This window comes from Heteronotia binoei, chromosome 11 (genome assembly GCF_032191835.1).
Source record: "Heteronotia binoei isolate CCM8104 ecotype False Entrance Well chromosome 11, APGP_CSIRO_Hbin_v1, whole genome shotgun sequence".
NCBI classification, from domain to species: domain Eukaryota; kingdom Metazoa; phylum Chordata; class Lepidosauria; order Squamata; family Gekkonidae; genus Heteronotia; species Heteronotia binoei.
In genome coordinates this window covers 24,240,049-24,261,778 of record NC_083233.1, presented here as the reverse complement: position 1 = coordinate 24,261,778, position 21,730 = coordinate 24,240,049, and the positions used below count along the sequence as shown (strand labels likewise).

The window sequence follows — 21,730 nt, the reverse complement described above, 5'->3', positions numbered from 1 at the left end:
TTTTTACTCAACCCTCCCCTCCAAAGGTATAATTCACTAAACAATCAACAGCAACAAAATGCAAAAGCAACAGCTAATCTCTCCCCCTCCCCACCATTTTTTTATTCAGCCTGCGAAAGAGATCTGTGTTACTCAGAAGGCTGCACATTCTACTCTAAAAATATTAAGTCACTGTCTGTCTTGCTCCATGTTTCTTAGGATGTGGGACCAACTCTGCTACCAAGATGCTCTTGCACAGCATGCCCATGTGCACCGTCCTATTGCCCACATTCTTCAATCTGACTGCAACTTCCTGCGAAACAGCCCAGCTGCCTTTCCCAGATCTAAGGAGTCCCTTTCTTCAGCCACCCACCTGACTGGCTTCGTGTCCGGCTGCTCAACACCACGGGGATGAAGTCCCGGAAATTGTTCTTTGCTTTCTTCTCAACAAAAGCTGGGGGTGGGGGTTGGGGGTGAGAAGAAGAAGAGAGATCTGAAAACTGACTGTTATCCAGAAAAAGAAAAGGAGATCTTCATCTGGCTGGCTTCATGAGAAGCTACACCAACAGCACGCATGGGGAAGAAGATCTCTCTCCCTCCGCCTTCCACTTGCATGCCACCCAAAAGAGTCGCACGCACAGCCTCAGTTGAAGAGCCTGGTGAAGGGAACTGATTGTGCCATTGGCAACTGGCCCTATGAATATTCCAAAAGCCCAAAATTGTGTTTGTGCTTACAGGAACTAAGGCCACATCACAGGGGCACTGCAACACAGTGCAAACGGTAAATTTCTGAATCGGATTAATGATACCAAAACATCTGATTAAAAATGAGAAGTTTGAGCCAACCACACAAGTAAAGTACTTGTGAATTAAAAAGTAAAGGTAGCCCCCTGTGCAAGCACCAGTCATTTCCCACTCTAGAGTGACGCTGCTTTCACGTTTTCATGGCATACTCCTCCTTTCCTTCATTCTTTCCTCACAACAGCCCTTTGAGGAAGGTTAGAATGAGAAACTGTGGCTGATTCGAGACTGAGTGAGGATATGAACACAGGTCCCCCAGTCTTGGTGAACGACTACTACACCAAGCTGTCTCCGTCGCTCAGTAGATCTTAGTGACTTTTGCACTCTCTAACCAAAACGCATCAGCTCTTTTTGATACTGAACTAGCTAGAATTCTACATCTTTTTAAAATGTATAGCCCGTGAACAGAAGGGACGAGAGACTTTTGCTTTCCGAATTAAAGCTGAACGTTCGGGATGACGCTTGATTGTCTCTGAAAGACCCAGACACCTTCCTCTTACTAGCTGCAGCCCTGTCCTTGAAGTTACTCACTCCTGGTAGCAAGGATCATACCCCCCCTCCCCATTTCCAACCTAATTCTTGCAAGAGACAGACAACACTGGGCCATGCCCAGCCAAAAGAAGTTTGTAAAGGCGCAGGGTGCAGAGTCAGCATATTGGGGAGAGCCCAGGTTTGGTTACGGTACCTTCTTCGCAGTTGTGCCCCTGATGCCCCGGGGATGGCTTCCGGCGCTTGCGCTTCACTCGGAGGCTGCTGCGCTCCTTTGTGGAACCCAACCGGCTCTCACGCTTCGTGTCACGGAGGTCGCTGTGATGCTTCCGCCACTGTGGACACAGAAGAGGCATGTCAATCGTGGGCATGGACTCGCTCTGGGAGGGACGGTGGCTCAGTGGCAGAGCATCTGCTTGGTAAGCAGAAGGTCCCAGGTTCAATCCCCGGCATCTCCAACTAAAAAGGGTACAGGCAAATAGGTGTGGAAAACCTCAGCTTGAGACCCTTGTGAGCTGCTGCCAGTCTGAGTAGACAATACTGACTATGATTCAGTATAAGGCAGCTTCGTATGTTCTCTGTCAGGCTGCAGCTCAAGCCCACCCACCCGGTCAAGCGAGAGATGGCGCCTCTCAGAACAGAGGGGTCAATCCTGAGCCCTAAATGCACAGGACAACACAGCGCTCCTGAACCACTGCAGAGGGCTTTGACCTGACCACTGAGTGGTCACAACAAACTGGGGGCTTGGAGAAGACTGCTGCCTTCTGGAAAGGAAAGATCTAAGTCCCGCTACATCTTGCTTTGGAAATTAAGCACGGCAACTCTGGACTCGGTGTGTGGCTGGGGGCAAGCCTAGCTGTAAAATGGGAATGGGAGAGAGCTGGCCAAGCGGAAATGTCATTAGGCTGAACAAGAATGAGGCTACACAGCAGTCTGTGCTCCATTGGTGGAACCCAGTTCCAATGTCCCGTCTCTAATTTCGTGATCAAAAATTATATGTAAAGTCAGGGCTTTTTTTTTGTAGCAGCAGGAACTCTGCATATTAGGCCACACAGGGCTTTTTTTTGTAGCAGGAACTCCTTTACATATTAGGCCACGCACCCCTGATGTAGCCAATCCCCTAAGAGTTTAGAGGGCTCTTAGTACAGGGCCTATTGTAAGCTCCTGAGGGACTGGCTGCATCAGGGGGCGTGGCCTAATATGCAAAGGAGCTCCTGCCACAAAAAACCCCCTGCATAAAGTCATCCTCATGAGAAGACGAATGCATCCGGGCACAGTTGGAAGAGCCAGATATGCAGAAATGTTTGTGAGAACCTTCACTGGAGTTCCCTGCATCTGACTGCTTCAACACTGTATCAAGCGACAACGCATGTAATTTTAAAAAAAACGACAACCCAAAAGCATCTATTTTATATTGCTCCCCCCATCAGCTTTGCCAATTAATAAAAACAGATCCGAGGGAAAGGGAAGGTAAATCAAACAGTCAATCATATCCTTGTGAATAGCTGTTAAAATAACGGCACCCATCAGAGAAGCGCTTGCTAGGGGTGAAATTCTTCATGCCGTCTTGCTTGAGCTACGGCAGGTGCCACAAAGTTTTCCCAGCTCTGCCATAAACGCCGGGAGAATGCATCGAGCCTCCTGTCTATAGTTTCTGAAGCACATCTGAGGAATGTTTTCAGACTACCGGGGATTTCCCGAGTGCACACCTGTAAACCACGGCTTGGAGCTTTCCCGATCCCGAGACCCTCATTTCCCATCCCACATCCCTTCCCCTGAACTTCTGTTCTAGGCAAGGGAGCAGTCCTCAGCAAGGGTCCCCAAACCTCAGTCTGCTCCCGACTATCTTACAGCTCTCTAGCACAGGGTGTCAAACATGTGACCCAGGGGCCGAATAAGGTCCCTGGAGGGTTCCTATCAGGCCCCCGAGCAACTGGCTGTCGTGTGCTTCCTTCTCCCTCTCTTTTGCTTCCTTTTGCATAACACCTTGCTTTGCAAGGCTTGCTCAACTGCACAGGAGCTACAGAGCAAAACCTCTATTTTCTCCATTGGCTGAGGCTCCTCCCTTGGGGAGGAAGGAGGGGGGAGGGCAGAACTTGCTTTTCCAGGCTCTCTCAATTGCACAGCAGAGCTAAAGACCCAAGCCTCTTTCCCGTCTATTGGCTAAGGCTCCTCCCCCTGCTGGTCCCCTGATTCCCATGGGAGAAAAACAAAGAAAGCACCCTTAAGACAGAGTGCTAATGTTTAAGCATGTTTTAAGATTTTTTTTAAAAAAATTGTGTTTGTCTGTCCTTTATCAAGTTTATATCTCTGTTACCTAATCTTAAATAGGTACACACATGGCCTGGCCCGACATGGCCCGGCACAACTAGATCTCATTTATGTCAGATCTGGCCCTCATAACAAAAGAGTTCGACACCCCTGCTCTAGCACACCTGTGCTGTTTTCAGACTGATGCCAGAGGCCGCAGCGGCTCACCTTGCGAGAGTGCGGATCCTGGCTGCTCGACTTGCACGAAGCGACGGCTTCCTCGCTGCTTCGGCACTTTGGCCTCTTGTGGGCTGGGCGGTCCAGCTCGTCGCGCTGCCTCTTGGGCTTGCAGGGGAAGCCCCCCTCCACTTTGATGTGGGCCATCCCCTTGAGCTTGGCCTTGGGAGGCTCTTTCGAGGCGTGCAGGCAGGTGGTGGAGGCAAAGGGCACGTCCGGCTCCACCCGCTCCTTCTTCACCCGGCTGAGGTCCACCTGGTGAACAGGGCGGGCAGGAATCTCCGTGCTTGGCTGGTTCTGGGACGGGTCGCACCTCGGGGCCTTGCACTGGCTCTCTGCAAGCGGCGCTGACTCGGAGGGTGCTCGCACACCAGGCTGGCCGGCCAAGGGGAGGTCACGGGCCAGATAGGTGGTTAAGACTTGGTTTTTCGGTTTGTTGTCCCCAGACCGCTTGAGGACTTCCGGGGGAGCTTCTGACTGGGGAACGCTGCCGACCGTGGAATCGGCCTCCGCTCTGTCGCAGCCGTGATTCGGAGCAGGGGCTTTGGAGCCCCTGGAGTCTGGAGGACTGGTCTGAAGCACTGGAGACACGAACAGGGGGTTAGCTGCGTTGGGCAAGGCCGTCTTGCAGTTCTTGCCCTGCGAGGAGGCTTCGGGGGTTTTCTGGGCCAGCGAGCCAGATTCCGCCGGCTGCGCACTGGGGAACGCGGCCAGCTCGGCTGCCCCAGCTGGCTTGGAGGGACCGACTGGATTGGGAGGGACTTGCCCGGCAGCTGTTGAGATGCCGATCGAAAGCAGAGGTGTTTGGTGATAGGGTGACCACCCTACCGGCAGAAGCTGAGGACTGGCCGGCTTCCCATTGACTGAGCATCGTGGGTAAACACTGCCCTGGCCAGGATTCCAAAGTGACAGCTCCTTGGTTGAGCGTAACGGGGGCCCTGGAACGCTTCTGCCGTGAGCAAGCTGCCGCGGGGGTTCTGCCTGCCCGTCCGTACTGGCGGCACCCCCCTTCTTCCCCAAAGGCGGCCCGGCATTTCGGGGCTCCCCTTGGTCGACAATGGAGATGGGCTCCTGCTTGGGGAGGTGGCGGGAGTCCCGGTTGAAGCTGACGCCGGAGTCTTTGCCCAACAGCACGGAAGCGGGCACCGGGTTGGCCACCCCCACGTAGGTGCCCGGAATGGTGCTGATGAGGGCGGTCGAGTTCTTCACCCAGGGGCCCTGCTCCCCATTGCGCAGGAACTCCGGGAAGATGACGAAGGGCGAGGCGGAGGCCGGAGAGCCCACGGCCTGGGCCACCCGCTGCGACTTGGAGAGCACCGTGGTGAGCAGCGCCTTGCCACTGGTGTGCACCGGGGTCAGCACGGGCATGGGGGGCGTCTTGCGCTGGCTGGGCGGAGGCAGCTTCTGGCGGTTGGACTTGGAGGAGAGGTCCAGCGGCATCTCGCTGCATTCCGGCGAGGACACCATCTCGCGCTCCAGCTGCGGAGGGGACTTCAGCGGGGAGATGGACGCCAGGACGCCCTGGGCGAGCTGTTCTGGGGCAGCGGGGGCCCTGGCGAGCACACTGGGGATGCTGCTCCCGCACGATGCCACCAATGCAGGGGTGCTGGGCGGCAGATCTGCGCTGTCAGAGGGAGGGGAAGGGCCGGTGGCAGCAGAGGCGTTGCTCTCTCCCGACAAAGGAGGGTTGCTCACCTGGCCCGCATCCACCGGCGTCACTTTGGAATCCGCAGCCAAAGGCCTGGCCACGGAGAAGGCATACGAATACGAATGCAGCTCCGAGGGGGCGAGGAGCCCCGGCAGACAGTGGTCTTGCCGGAAAGGGGGTAAGACAGGCAGGGTGAGCGTGGGCGAGACCCCGAGCGGGCTCGGAAGGGCGGCCACGCAGCTGGAGGGCGGGAGGTAAACCAGGGGCTGGCTGGGGGCCAGGACCGCTCCTGGCTGGAAGGAGAGGGCCATTTTTTGCATAGCGGCGGCCTGAGACGTGGGGAAACAGACGCTCTTCAAAGTGAAAGTGGCTGGGGTGGAGGCCAGAGTGGTGCAGCCGGTGGTAGTGGTGGAGGCGGTGGTGATGGCCACTCCGGCGGGCAGGGTGCTCTTCTCCCTGCTGGCGTGCTCGCTCTCGGGAGCCCTGGGGCAGGCGGGGAGGATGTCAGCCTCCTTCTTCGCGGGAGGCCAAACGCAGTCCAGGCCGCTGCTCTCCGGTTTGGTGGGTTCCGCCTCCCTGGCGTCCCCTTGGCTGGCATCTCCGCCCTTCGAGGGCTTCCCGGTGCAGTCTGGCTCGTGAGGCTGGCCTTCAAGCTTGGGCCCGAGCTTCTCCTCCACGATGCCCTCTGCCTCGAACCCTGGGGCACTGCTGCCGCTACTCGAGATTGCTGTGAGCTCCACCTGCAACAACAGAGGGAAACGAGGACAGGGGTATTTAGAAGAAGATATTGGATATACAGCCCACCCTTCACCCTGAATCTCAGAGCAGTCACAATCTCCTTTATCTTCCTCCCCCACAACAGACACCCTGTGAGGTAGGTGGGGCTGAGAGAGCTCTCTCAGAAGCTGCCCTTTCAAGGACAACCTCTACAAGAGCTATGGCTGACCCAAGACCATTCCAGCAGCTGCAACGGGAGGAGTGGGGAATCAAACCCGGTTCTCCCAGATAAGAGTCTTCTCACTTAACCACCACACCAAACTGGCTCAGTTGAGAGCATCAGACTTAGATCTGAGAAACCCGGGTTTGAATCCTTGCTCTGCCATGCAAGCTTGCGGGGGGACCTTGTGCCGCTCACACCCTCTCCGACTAGCCTACCTCCCAGAGTAATTGTTGCAGGATTAAACTGGAAGAGGCAAAGAACGATGCTGTCAAGCTGTTTGGAGCCCCCAATGGAAAGGGAAAAAGCTAATACACTTCTAAAGAAATACCTGTGAATTTCCCCCACCCCTTCGGTAATCCCAACAACCTTCACATAAAGCAGGTCAACATCAGTGCGCCCTCTAAGGTGAGTTAGCATGAGCTAGCTCACAGATTTTTAGCCTCTAGCTCACACATTTTTGTCTTAGCTCAGGGAAAATGGCCCCAAGCACAATAATTTTTGCACTAGCTCAAAACTTTAATGCCAATAGCGCACAACTTTAATATCAGTAGCCCACAAAGTAGAATTTTTGCTCACAAGACTCTGCAGCTTAGAAAGAACATTGGTCAACATATAACTTTCTCATACTGCTCACAGTGAAAACTGGAGAGAGACTGGGGGTGGGGAGAAACTTGCATTAAAGTCCCCTAGTGAAACTTTAGCTGGGGCCAGATCTGAATTCCATTCTCCCAAATCAACAGCTCCATCTTTGAGGTGCTATGCTATATTAGTTCAAGAGAAGAAAACAATTAAAAACAAACAAGCCTTATCCTGCTGGATTGCACTGAAGTTCCACGCAGTCATTCCTATTTTCCATTGTTGTTGGATCTCAAGAATGCATCATGGAAGCATGTCAGTAATAACAGCCCTCTTACAATAATAGCCCAGCGTCTAGCATTCAGATTTTCTGCTTCTGACCATGGAAGTTCCACTTAACTGTTACGGTGAATAGCTGCTGATAGGCCTATCTTTAAAAAACTTACCAAAACTTTCTACATGCTGCCTGTACGAACAACCATCATCATATGGGCTTTTTTTGTAGCAGGAACTCCTTTGCATATTAGGCCACACACTGCTGATGTAGCCAATCCTCCAAGAGCTTACAGCAGGCCCTGTAAGAAGAACCCTGTAAGCTCTGGGAGTATTGGCTACATCAGGGAGGGTGTCGCCTAATATGCAAAGGAGTTCCTGCTACAAAAAAAGCCCTGTCTTGGACCAATTAATTTACATACCGATTTGTGGCAACACTCCTCGATGTCAAGGCAGCTAGAAAATTCAGCATCCAAACCCTCCATATCTCCTCACCAGGGAAGGATTCTTTCCTACACCGGCTGTGCCTGCCAACCCCCACCCCCTTGCCCCCTCACCTTGGAAAAGCTGCTGCCAACGCAGAACTCCGGGGACCCCAGATGCTGGGAACTGCTGGTGTTAGATTCTTCATCAGAAAGTGGCGCTCTCCTGTTTGGGTATAAAAAGAAAACTGGTGAAATCATAGAATCGTAGCGTTGGAAGGGGCCATACGGGCCATCCTGTCCAACCTCCCGCTCAATGCACAGACGCTGAATCCAATCATGTCGTTCCTACGCAAGTGAGATTCAGAATGGGAAGCGCCGATCCAAAAGCTTCTTTCCTCTGTACCATGGCCATCAGATATCTGGCGCTAGCAAACATAAAGAACTGACGGGGGGGATATAGCCCATAAGTACGACCTGTTGCCTGGGCTGCTTTAAAGGGCATGCAGACTGGTCTCTTCAGCTCCTGGCCTGTTCCGCAAGCCAAAGCTGGCACACCAGACCTTTTGTGGGACTTTTTCATTCTCATCTGCATCTGCTGCACTAACTCCATGCTGTGACCTCTTTGGGTCTGGGAGCACAGCTTCCAAAACCGTACCCCAAAGAATACTGGAATCCAGTTACAGCACTGTTTCCTCTAAGCTGAGCTAGCATGAGTTAGCTTGCTGTTTTTTAGCCTCCGCCTCACTTGTTTATATCTTAGCTCAGGAAGGATGGCCCCAGAGCAAACTAATTTATGCAGCAGCCAAATGGCTTGCTCACAATGCCAGTAGCTCGCAAAGTGGAATTTCTGCTCACAAAACTCCACAGCTTAGAGGGGCTACCCGATACTCCCTCTAAGCTGTGGAGTCTTGTGAGCAAAAATTCTACTTTGTGAGCTGCTGCCATTAAAGTTGTGAGCTACTGCATAAAATAGTTTGCTCTGAGGCCATTGTTCCTGAGCCAAGACAAAACTGCGTGGGCTGGAAGCCAAAAAAACCCTGTGAGCTAGCTCACACTAACTCAGCTTAGAGGGAACACTGGCCACAGCATCAAAATGTGAGAGGGGACGCTACAGGAAAGGGATAAAGAACCAGCATTGGTTGGAACCTTCAGTAAAAGTATCTCAGGTAGAAGAAGGCATTGGGAAAGACCCCCAAAGAGCACCTAAGCAAACATTCAACAACATGGATCACCGGTCTGTCTTGATAGAATGCAGCCCCCTGTAGCCACGTGAACCACAGCTAGGGGAGGGTGGGACATCTCTCAAAGTCAAAGAGCTGGCAAATCGTCTGTATTTAGACCAGACATTCTGAATTCTTCAGATTTCAAATCCAAGTGCCCCTGGACTGCGAGCACCCGAGGCTACGAGTGTTACTAAAGCTAAGCAGGTGTGCAGCTCCATTAGCACCTTGGATCACAGACTTCCAGGAGCTCCGTGGAAGAGCACAACACACATCTAACAAACCGTATTTTTTAAAAATCAAGTATGAGATTTGGACTGGGAAATGTTCAGGATTCAATGTTAACACTGGATTTTTAAGTAACATTTTAAAACTTCATCTTAATACCATATCTAATACGCTTCTTTAAATAACGGTTTTGAAGCCATCCCTGAAAGGAAAACCTGGAAGTACGGAAAGCTAAACCAACTCCAATGGCGGCGAAAAAAGGAACTGAGGGAATGGGGGCAGTCTGCCATTGGGGAAGGGTCTGTTAAACAGGGAGTTGGGAGAGACACAGTCTGTTTTAACGGCAGACCGCCCGGTTCTGAAAGAATTCTAAGCTTGTCAATCAATCTCCACGGCGGGCCTGCCTCGTGGCAGTCCCAATGTGGGAACGCACAGCAAGACAGACAATGAATCAATGTTAACACTGGATTCTGAGTAACATTTAAAAACTGCATCTTAAGTTTCCGAAGGGTCTTTTCATGCTTTTTTAGGGCTATGTCAAACATTAGCCAAATGTAAAACTCGGCCATAATTTCACCCCACAGTCCCTGATATTTATTTTTCACTGTCACGTCGCAGTCAACTTATGGTCACCCTGTAGGGTTATCAAAGCAAGAGACATTCAAAGGTGGTTTGCCATTGCCTGTCTCTGCGAACTGACCCTGGACTTATCTGGAGGTCTTCTATTCAAATACTGACCAGGGCTTGCTTTGCTTTCAAGATCTCATGAGACCAGGCTAGGCTGGACTGCAGTTTCTGATAGGATCTGTCAAAAAGGACAGGGATTCTTTTGTCGCAGGAACTCCTTTGCATATTAGGCCACACACCCCTGATGTAGCCAATCCTCCAAGAGCTTAGAGGGCTCTTCGTACAGGGCCTATTGTAAGCTCCAGGAAGACTGGCTACATCGGGGGGGGGGGTGTGGCCTAATATGCCAAGGAGTTCCTGGTACAAAAAAAGCCCTGAAAAGAATGATTTAACATTTCCTCCCACAGATTCCTTAAAATTCACAAACCGTAGACATAGATTTTTTTAAAGAAACAAACTGGAAAATCCCCCCTATCCTGTCATTTCAGCTTCAGAAGGAGCCCAGCAGACTCTCCCAAAGCAATCGCTTGAACCTCTTCTCCCCAACGCACACAGCCTGGGGACACACCCACACGCACCTCACCTCTCTTCGTTGAGTCCACACATGCGAATCCGCTCGGCGCTGGTCCAGTTGTGCACCCCGCTGTAAAGAGGCGCTGCAGAGATCATGACAGCCGCTCAGCACCAACCAGACAAGGTCCTGTCAGGGGCTCCGCCTGTCAAAGCAATATAAAGCATTAGGGTGGCGTATCCAGCCCACGGTTGTTTTGATAGCAGGAAGCTGCTTTATAGCAAATTGAATCAATAGTTCATCCAGCCCTGGTTTTTATTCCTGCTCTGACCAGCAGCCTTTCATGCAAGGGGGCTTCCCAGCCTTTCTGTCAGAGATCCCTTAACTGGGGATTCCGGGGACTCGACCCAGTGCCTTCTGCATGCAAAGCGCTCGTCCAGCCACTGAGCCACATTTTCTTCTGCAGGCTACCAAGAGGCAACTTGGACAGATCAAATGCAAACAAGGAAATGGTATTGGAGGGTGGGGAGTTGCATCCACCTCTAGCTAAGGCAGGACACTACCGTGGCACAAAAGGCGGGGTGAACCAGAGCTCTGTCTGGAATATGAAGAGAGAGAGAGAGAGAGAGAGAGGCACAGGTTTGCCGTTCCTGGCCCCGAGGCACTGTAGAACTGCATCTGGATGGAAAAGGCTCTAGCTGAACACTGCCTATATCACCTCTCAGGGCAGGGCTCTAAAGACAGTTTTGCAAATCAAGCTGCCGTTTTGGGGCTGCTTTGGGAAAAGAGGAAAGGCATTCTTGAGTAAAGCGGCCTGGGAGGTCCTCCGGCTTCCATCCACACAGGGACAACCCCAAGAAGTAATCTGAAGTAGGAAGGGAGGCGGCCGGAGCAAGAAGACAGGCGTGAGCGCGACACCCACCGACCCAGTGCCAGTGCGTCGCATGCCGAGTGTCCAAGACTTCCAAGGTAATACATTCTAGGTCCTGAAAGGGCTCGAAGGCCGGGAGGGGGGAGAGAAGACCAGAGTCAGGCAAAGAGGATGGGTCCGTTGCAAAAGCTAGTACCAGCCAGCCTGGGAGAGGGAGGCTTGTGGGATGCGGGGGGGGGGGGGGGGCGGGGAGGAAACCAGCAGAGCCCTGTGCTAAATGGAGGGGCCATTGGAGGAGCAAAGCGCAGATGGGGCAGAATCCCTGTGGACCAAAACGAAAGGTGCCAGAAGCAAAGGAGGCCGAGGCTGTGAGAGCCTCGCCTTTGGCTGAGCCGAGCAAGCGAGGAAGACGAGGTCAGCGGCAGAGGCAAGAAGGCCCCGAGAAGGATGCAGCCACAGAAACGGACATTGTTAAGTGCATTCTTTTTTTTCTTTTCCCAGGGAGGATGTGGGACGTTCGCCAGACAGAAGCATTCCCAGGGAACAGGGGGGGGGAAAGGGGATGGGGGGGGGGAAGGAGAGAGGCGAAGGAGCCCTCTGCCAATCGGGAGAACGGAGCCCCGGGGATTCAAAGTGGGGGAAGAGAGAGAGAGGAGGAAGAAAGAAAAACACACACACACACCAGATCAGGGCAGTACGAGAACAAGTTCCCCAGGAAACTACGGGGAGTTTCCTCCTGGACAGACGGGCGAAGGGGGAGGCGCCAAGAGCGGAGAGAATTCCACAAAGGAATCTGCCCAAGCCCCAGCCCACCCTGAACCGGCAGCTGTCCCTGCCACTGGCTCAGCTGCTGCAGCAGGCAACCGGGAGGGCAGGAAATGGCCCCGGAGACGAGGCAGGTAGCTCTGCCGCCCCGGGCTGGAAGCCAGCCACGTCTGTCGCACGGCCCACAATAGTTCCTGTCAGCCATGCGGCTTGGCAAACCCGGCCAGAAGCTCGACAGGAAGGTCTCCGGCACGTCTGATCCCTGAAACGAGAGCCATGTGGATGTGCCTTGGAGATGGAGGAGAGGACGGGCTGACACCAGAGGGACGGGAGCGGGGAGAGCAGGGCCCGCACAGCCGGAGTCGACACCCTTGTTTTCTAGAAGAGACAAACCTGACAGAATGTGAGAGAGGAGGAGGAGCCAGTGGAGACTTCTCGTGGCAGTCCGGAGGAAAAGCGCACTGGCCCTTCTGTTATTTCCTGAACCTCAAGTCTCCCGTGGCAACAGTGGTGCGAGGCAAAGCCCTATGCGCAACCCCTTGCCGTTTCCCCATGATTCCCAAGCAGCTTTCCCGGGAGCAAGCAGACACCCTGAAACAACAAGCGCTTCAGCTGCAGGGCCACTCCAGTTCCATCAGTGGGATTCCTCACTTGGGAGCTGCATGCAGAATATGGGGGGGAGCAGTCAGCTCCTCCCTTATTCTTTCCTCTCCTCTCCAGAGGAAGCCAGTCCCAGTTCTTCAAGATGGCCCTTCATTGGCCTCCACTGAACCTAACCCACTTCTTGCTACAAACTCGGCTAAACCCAGCAGCACCAGGATCGAACTTATCCTGGTCCCATCTCCTGAGTCAAGAAGTAATCCACTCTCCGCTGGCAAAGGGGTCGTTTGGAATTCTGCATTTTGTCCTGGGCGCTGAAGTTCAAGGGGGATGTTAGCAAAATGGAGGGGGAAATGGCTTATCCAGAGGATCAGCTCAAAGCATGCACAGTGCTTTGGTTAAACCTTTGAGAACTACGCAGCAATATGCAGGCTGACTCTAATTGGGGTGGGACAGCCTGGCTGCAAAAGGGAAAATACCCCCCCCCCACACACACACATAGACTGAGTTGTGTGCAGCCTGAGAAAGGGGCTGTAGCAACAACTGAAAGTAAGAACATAAAAGAAGCCATGTTGGATCAGGCCAATGGCCCATCCAGTCCAACACCCTGTGTCACACAGTGGCCAAGAAAACCAGGTGTCATCAGGAGGTCCATCAGTGGGGCCAGGACACCAGAAGTAATCAGTCCCAAGGCAAAGTCTGGAGGAACCCCTTGACTTAGTTACTATCTAATTGAATCATAGAGTTGGAAGGGACCTCCAGGATCATATATTCCAACCCCCTGCACAATGTGGGAAATTCACAAATACCTCCCCACACACACACACCCAGTGACCTCTGCTCCAAGCCCAGAAGATGGCAAACCACCCCTGCCCCCCAAAAAAACTCTCCAGGATCCCTGGCAAAACTGGCCTGGAGAAAAATTGCTGCCTCACCCCAAAGTGGCAAACAGCATTTCCCTGGGCACAAAAGAAGGGGCCATAAGAACTAAGCACTGACACAACCCTTCCTCTCAAGATCTGCCTACATTCACAGAATCAGCACTGCTATCAGATGGCCATCTAGCTTCTGTTCAAAAATCTCCAAAGAAGAGCCCACCACCTCCTGAGGAAGCCTGTTCCTCAGAGGAATTGCTCTGTCGGGACATTCTTCTTAATATTTAGCTGAAGACTCTTTTGATTTAATTTCAACCAGTTGGTTAAGGTCCAACCTTCTGGAGCAACAGAATACAACTCTGCACCATTGTCTATATCATGGGTGGCCAAACTGTGGCTTGAGAGCCAAATGTGGCTCTTTGATATATATTGTGTAGCTCCTGAAGCCTCCACTGCCCCATCAGCTGGTTGAAGAAGGCATTTATCTCTTTAAGTCCCTTCTCCAAGCCAAGCCAGTTGGTGGCTTGGAATGTATTTGAAGTTGCTTTCTCTCCACATCTTTCTCCCCAATCTATCTATCTCCCTTTCTTCCTGTCTTGCGGCTCTCAAACATCTGACATTTACTCTGTGGCTCTTACGTTAGGCAAGTTTGGCCGCCCCTGGTCTATATGACAGCCTTTCAGATATTTGAAGATGGTGATCTTCACCTCTCAGTTGTCTCTTCTCCAGGCTACACATACCCAGCTCCTTCAGCCTTTTCTTGTAGGACTTGGTCTCCAGACTGATCATGGAAAAGCCCAGAGATTCATGGGGATAAAACACTGAACCTGACAAAGGGTTTTCCACACAAATACTCAGTTCCCTTCTTTCAAGTGCAGCACTGACCAGAATCAAGACACAGCCCTGTGGACTCTATGTATCCAGCTTTGTCATTGATGTCACAGGCATTGTCCAATAGGTTTCTTTTGATACCTGCATAACGACATTCCAGACAGCACTCCAAAGATCAGCACTGCCACCACTACCCCTCCACTAGCCAGGCAAAGGACTCTGATTTCCCAACACATGGCTGCTGAAGAAAATAGAATATCCTTGCTAACCAAGAGCACTTTGTTCACACAAGAAACCCAGATCCTGAGCAATGAGAGAACTATATAAATGCATATTTCTTGCGCTATAGCTGAATCATCTGAAAAGGCGTACTGAAGTCTAGTCCTAGATGGAACTCAGCAAGTCATCTAAAGTAACAGACAGTGCTGTGCAGCCAATAAAGCTGGACTAGGGAGATCTAGGTTATGGTCATAGCTCAGCAATGAATTGCACCAAGTAGACCAGAACCAATCATGCCCTCCCAACCTGGCATTTCTCACAGGGCTTATTCAGATAACATGGGACAATCCTCATGTATGTTACACTGGGGTTCTTGAAAAAGAATGCTGAGATACAAACATGATCAATCTGGAGGAGAGATAATTTGGAAATCCTTCCCACACATCCTCAAATATTTCAGTCTAGGGTTCTATGAGCTCTCTGAGGGTTCACCAGGCATCTGTCTTTTTAAATCACTTCTCCAAGTCAAGCCAGCTGGTGGCTTGGAGAATGCATTTAAAGTTAAAGTTGCTTTCTTTCCACCTCTCCTCCTTTACACTTATTTTCCTTCCTTCCTTCCTGAAAACATCAGACATGCATGTCTTGTGGCTCTCAAACATCTAACATTCATTCTATGTGGGTCTTATATTAAGTAAGTTTGGCCATCCCTGACCTGGAGTATATGGACAACCAAATCTTGTACACAACTGGCCTAGAGTTTAGCTGCTTTCATCACATGCACAGGGGCCTACCACCTTACCATTAGATACCATGATAAGGGATTCCCTACCTTTAGAGCCAGTTTGGTGTAGTGGTTAAGTGTGCAGACTCTTATCTGGGAGAACCAGGTTTGATTCCCCACTTCTCCACTTGCACCTGCTAGCATGGCCTTGGGTCAGCCATAGCTCTGGCAGAGGTTGTCCTTGAAAGGGCAGCTGCTGTGAGAGCCCTCTCCAGCCCCACCCACCTCACAGGGTGTCTGTTGTGGGGGAGGAAGGTAAAGGAGATTGTGAGCTGCTCTGAGACTCTTCGGAGTGGAGGGCGGGATATAAATCCAATATCTTCATCTTCTTCTTCTTTAGACCATATTCACAAGGACAAAGCAAAGAAATGAGCAAAGTAAGAGACCCCACATCCTCTTAAACAGCCATCAGGGCTGTCCCTATACTGTCGGGCACCCTAGGCAAGGCAAACATCTGGCATTACCCCCTGCACTGATAACAGCACTGAGTCATGCGTGGGGTGCCCAATTCAGTGCCCCCAGAAGGCCGGTGCCCTATGCAATTGCCTAGTTTGCCTGGCGGCAGGGCTGGCCCTCACAACCATCCTGCTGCGTAACTGCTCTTAGTGTCATATTTTGCCCGAATCCAACTACTAGAATCTGGGTTCTAGCGCTTAAGAATCTAAACCGTGATGCAGAAAGCACTGTGCCCACCAAGTCAGAAATTTTCTGATTTCAACCCATTGCTTCTTGCCATACCTGCAACGCACGAGACGTGTGACAGACAAACTTCAGTGGACCTTCCTTCCTTCCCAGACGCCATGAATGGGATTCTCTGCTAATGGGTCTAGGCAGACTCTGAAGGGTGCAAGCAGGTGGAGGGAGCTACAAATGCAGGCAGCGACTATGAAACGGGGAAGAGGAGGAGCTCTCTAGATTGCAAAGTCTGGAGCTAGTCCCGGGCAGGAGCAAGGCCAGGAGGAGAAGATAAAAAGACTGGGATCTCTTTGCTTACAGAGGCTGGGAAACCTTCTCCCACAGGACAGGATCTGACAGATAAGGAAGGTAGAAAATGGATGGGGAGCAGGCTAGGAAAGAGGCAAGACAGAGAGAAAGCGCAAGTCAAGACCGTTATTTAGGTATCTGTGCCTTCAGAAAAGCAGGGTTTGGTCTCGGCCCCTGAGAAAGGGCAGGACACAGAAATTTGAGCTGTAAATTGCCGATCACGTGCCAGGGATGACTGCACCCTTTGATGCAATTTAGCAAACCAGTTAATCTCATTGTCTCCCTGGCTCCTCCTTCCAGCACCCCTCCAACTTTCAAACAACGTCGTCGCCTCTAAAGCTTGAGCTTCCCAGCCACAGCGTGCAGCGACTGGAGCTCACCAGCTGTCCCTTTTGGACGACGTATATTCTCCTGTGCCACGGGCAAAGGGATTTCGCAGAGCGAGCACATGACGTTACAGCTTTGCTACTGAATCTGAGGGTACGAGATGCCTCGCCTGGGCTGCAATCCTGCCTTACGAGTTCATCCGAAGACCAGATATGTTGACTCAGCGAGCCAAGCCCCAAACGGATGCCTGCTGGCCCAAAAGGCAGACAGAAGGATCGGCACTAGACGGAACGCCGGCACTAAAGCTCCGTAGCATTTATCCAGAGCTTTCAAACACGTCACAAACTACTGTGCTAATCCTTACAAACAACTCTTGTCAGGTAGGTCAGGACCTCATGTGGCAGCTGGTGAGGGAGACAGACCTAGAGACAGGGCCTTACCTGAAGCCCCCCAGCAGAGGCATCATGACGGAGGTAGGATTTGAACTCTGGACTTTTCAGTTTACAGCTCAGACTGGTAAGCAGCTAGGGGGCCCCCTCAGAAGAGAGAGCATTGTGGTGCAAAGGAAAGGAAAGGTCACCTGTGCAAGCACCAGTCGTTTCTGACTCTGGGGTGAAAGTTGCTTTCACAACGTTTTCACAGCAGGCTTTTTACGGGGTAGTTTGCCATTGCCTTCCCCAGTCATCTACGCTTTCCCCCCAGCAAGCTGGGTGCTCATTTTACCGACCTCGGAAGGCTGAGTCAACCTCGAGCCGGCTACCTGAAAACCCAGCTTCCACGGGGATCGAACTCAGGTTGTGAGCAGAGGGCTCCAACTGCAGTACTGCAGCTCTAACACTCTGCGCTGCGGGGCTCTTGTAGTGCAAAAGCTGATGTCTAATCATAGCTCCCTTTGCAACACTTCAGCTCAGATGCAGGCCAAAACAACAATACCGTTTGAAAAAAAGGTCTCAAACTTTGGTGGCGGCGGAAAGCGGGCCATTAAGTCACAGCTGATTCGTGGCGACTGTAGGTTTTGCTAGAGAAGAGATTATCGGAGGTAGTTTGCCTTTGCCTGCCTCTGCATAGCAACCTCCGACTTCCCAGGAGGCTTCCCATTCAACTACTGACCTGGACTGAGCTTGTTTAGCAGCTGAGATCTGATGAGATTGTGCTACTCTAGATGAGAGGTGGCCAAACTTGCTTAATGTAAGAGCCACATAGAATAAACATCAGATGTTTGAGATCCGCCAGACATGAATGTTACATGTTTGAGAGCCACAAGGCAGGCAGGCAAATAAACGGGGGGCGGGGGAGTGAGAGATGGAAACAAAGCAACTTTAAATGCATTCTCCAAACTGCCAGCCGCCTTGGCTTAGCTATGTGATTTAAAGAGAATTTAAATGCCTTCTCCAAGCTGGCCAGTGAGGTAGAAGGGGCTTCGAGAGCCTCACAATATATGTGAAAGAGCCAAATGTGGCTCCTGAGCCACAGTTTGGCCACCCCTGCTCTAGACCATCCAGTTAAGGGCTCTCAAGCCCTAACCCCAACAATATTCTTTTTTTTAAATCCAGTAGCAGTAACTGATTCTGAATGAATCAGTATCAGCCGTCCCAAAAAAGTTTAAATTGGCACCTCTGCTTTCATGAGGCAAGGGCCAAAAGGAAACAAGCTGAGTCAACACTTAAAAGCCAGACGGATTAACAACTGTTTCTTATGGGCTCCCAAGTTTCCAAATCTGCCACTAGGATGAACAGGGTTTCTTACCAGACTACCATCTTTCAACTCTATCTTTGATGGTCATTCTGTATGCAAACAGACAGCCACCCAAACCCAGGCGTGGATGGCAGCAAGAACTTCTAAACTGCCTGGCCAAATCCCCACCCCATCAATAGACAAACACGCACCCACCACAACAGGATTAAGTCCCGGTTGCAATTCCAGTTAACAAAGGAGATGCCAAAACTTTAGCAATATGAAAAGTCAAAATTATCCTGTCGAGTAGTTGGAATGTTTTAGGAAACTGCATGTTCCAAAGTTGCAGGTAGCCAGCAAAAGCAAGATCAAAAAGGGGTGAAAATAACTTAAATTTCTCGCCAGTACCACCTCTCTCGGGGAGTTAAAAGCAGGAAGTGGCCAATATTATTTCAGCTACTTTTTTACCAGCACTCTGTACCAGCTTACACCCCAGCTAAGATCTTTTATTAATGACAACCAAAACAACACACAAAATCATGCAATCTAGTTTAGAATTTTTTTAACAGGCTGGAAGTTTTAAAATAAGATAAGGTAGGGGAGAGGAGAGGAGAGAGGTTTCAGCCCCATCGTCTTAAGGCCTTTTGTCTGCATCCTAAACAGAATGCCACGAAGGCTTGAATAGAGCAAGGGCTCATCGTGGCACACTGCCTCTGAATACATTCAGAATACTGCCCTTTTACCACCGAATAACCACAGATCAAGGCCGACACAGCAAGCAGAATTTCTAAGATGGAGGAAGCAAATCAACTCCTGTATTTCTTTTTGAAGACCACCACGCAGGTCAATACACACGCACCAAATTTGACCTAGGAATAATTCTAGCAGTGCCTTCCCACCAGCTTTGACAGACGGTTCAGCACCCAGGCCTCAAAGAGGAGGTCCCTCTCCAAATCCAACCCTCCATCTCTACTGTCTAACATGGCAGGTACCTACATCACAACCCCCCCCCCCATTTCTGCCAAGAAGATTGCTGCACGCAGACCTCCCCCCCCCCCTTTTAAAGGTGCACAACCAAGACAATGTGCTTCAAAGCATGCAAAGATCATAACCCATCCCTAGTGAAGCTAAGCGCTCTCGCAAACTTTGCAGCGTCTCCCCCCTCCCCAGTTAAGCTTCTCTCCCCCCCCCCTCCGGCAGTGGGCACAGCGAGGTTTCCCCCTCACCCGTTTGCTCACTGCAGCCTGGCAGGGAAGCCTCACCGTGGAAACCTGTCGCAGCTGCAGATTAGCATCACGGTTTGGGCTTTAAAAAAAGAGAAAGACATAGCAGCCTACAAAAGGCTGGGAAACCCTCTGCCAGACCCCTTTGAAGAAGAGGGGGGGGGGACCCAGCCGCCTCCCTGCCCAAAGCCAGGATTGTCCAGGCGATGACGCGATGCCTGCAGCACATCCCCCATCCCCATTTGAGCTTCAAAAAGGTCCCATCCCTCCACTCCCCCCCCCTCCTGCCACCGCCAGGCTCCGGTTTTCTTGGCAGGGTGAAACTACACAACAGTAAACATGCAAAGGCGCTCTCTCCTCTGGGCGGCTGCCATTTGGGGGGCCAACCTGGAGGCGGAGGTGGCTGCAAGCGAGGTCTGGGTTGCTTAGCGCTCTTCTTTTCCGGCTCCCACCTGGGCAGACCAAAGCAGCTGGGTTCAGATGCCAAGCCCCAAACCTCTCTCTCTCTCCTCTCTGCCCCCCTTCTCCCTTTGAGCTCTGCAAGCCATTCCAGCCCCCCCCCTCCTCTTTTTCTCTGCCATGCAACCCACCCAGACATCCGATTTGAAAGGGCAGGCCCATCTCACACAGCTTTCCATGCGGATCTGCCCGCAGGAAGGGGTAACCAAGAAGGGCATCTCGGCTTGACCACCCACATGCCCCAGTACACCAAAAGTTGCCCCAGCAAACGGCAGCTACTCGTCTCCCCCCCACCAAGGGCTGGCTCTGCCACTGGGCAAACTAGGCAACTGCCTAGGGCGCCGGCCTTCTGGGGGCACCAAATTGGGTGCCCCCATGTGCCTTGGTGACATTATCAGTGGTGAGAGGGTGGGGGTGGCAGACGTAAGCCTTGCCTAGGGTGCCAGACAGTCTAGGCCCCCCCTTTCCTTCCCACCCAGGTTCAGGGGAATCGCCCCCTCTCCCGCCTTGTGGTAAATGTGGCATCGGGTGCCCGGGCTCCCCGGCCACTCCGCCTCCAGCTAGAGGCCTCATCTCCATCCCTCCCGTCTAACATTCGGCGAGTCCCTGAGTTTGCTCACGGCGCTAGCTGGTGTGGCGTTTGTTCTCTCCTCCCTGCCCCCGCACGGCGATCTAGGCTGCCTTGCCCGTCCCCTCGGGGCCATCACCGGCATCGCCCTCGCCTCTCGGGGGAAAGAGAGAGAAGGAGGAGGCAGCGAAGAGCGGCAAGGCCGCCCTCGAAGGAAGCGGACGGGACGGGAGCGGCTGTGTGTCTTTCTCCGCCCCCCCCCCCCCCCGCTTCTCCGCACCGTTCGCCGCGGATGCCGCCTCCTCTTCGCCCGTCCGATCGCCTCGCGCCCACGCCAGCCGCCCCCCGCTCGAAATCGGAAAGGACGGGACGGTCGGCCGTGCTCCTCCGGCTTCCCCTAGTGCAAACCACGCCACTCGCCTCCGCCCCCTGCCATGCAAAACCCCAGCGCTGTACCCTCTCGGAAGGCCGCAGCAAAAGGGGAATCCACCCGGGGCCGTCTGGTCTGTCCGCTCCGTCGACGGAAGGAAGCACGCCAGCGAGGAGGGGTGAGGAGGGCGGGGGGGAGGAGGGAGAAAACCAGGAGTCCCGCCCGTCGAGGGAGTTTTTGGGAGCGGGGGGAAGGCGACAAAGCCTCTCTCCGTGCAGGGCGCCAGAGGCTTCCCTCCCCGTCGGGGATCCCCGCAGGCGAGAGCCGCCGCCCGGCCCTGCTGTCACCGGCGGCGTCCTGTCCTGGACGGGACCTCCGCAAAAGGGGGGGGAAAGAGAGGGGCCGCGGTCCCAAGGCCCGCTCCCTGTTTCCATAGAAACCCCACTCGCACGTCGGCCCCCCTCCCTCCCTCCCCCCGATGGCGCCGGAGGGGGGGAGCGGGCCCGGGAGAGGGGGGGGGAGCCATTTCACGCACCTGCTCCCGGGGCGGGCCCCCGCCCGGGGAGAAAGACCGTCCGAGCGGCGGCGGCGGGCGAGTCCCAGAGCAGCCGAGCCGGCGGAGTGGGAACGCCAGGGCCGGTCAGGAAGACTCGCCGAGCCGCGGTGGCGACGGCGACGGCACTGTGGCAGCGGCAAGCCCGAGTGTGAGGACGAGAGCGAGCCGCGGCCGCCGACTGCTGCTGGCTTGCCGCCGCGGGGCCTGCCGGGAAGCGTAGTCCGGCCGCCCGCCGGGACCCCACGCCCACCCCGGCCGGGCCTTGCCCCGCGGACTACACCTCCCAGGCTGCACCGCGCCTGGCCCTGCCCGTATGGGGAGGGGAGGGGGCTCCGAGCCAGCCGAGTCCGGAGAAGCGATCGGAGGAAGGGGGGGGGAAGAGATGAGAGGGGGAGGGGCTTTGCGCCCTGCCCGAGGAGGGGG

At 53.2% G+C, this 21,730-nt stretch overlaps 1 protein-coding gene across 1 annotated transcript in view; it reads right to left on the bottom strand.

Annotated features, from left to right (window-relative positions):
* BCORL1 (BCL6 corepressor like 1) overlaps nucleotides 1–21,425 on the bottom strand; it is a 41,963-nt gene extending 20,538 nt beyond the window's left edge. The window contains 6 exon segments of the mRNA XM_060249676.1: nucleotides 353–433; nucleotides 1,466–1,604; nucleotides 3,748–6,144; nucleotides 7,751–7,841; nucleotides 10,277–10,409; nucleotides 21,287–21,425. Coding sequence (XP_060105659.1) covers nucleotides 353–433; nucleotides 1,466–1,604; nucleotides 3,748–6,144; nucleotides 7,751–7,841; nucleotides 10,277–10,362 — 2,794 coding nt within the window. The 5' untranslated portion in view covers nucleotides 10,363–10,409; nucleotides 21,287–21,425.
* Nucleotides 21,426–21,730: the final 305 nt, after the last annotated feature.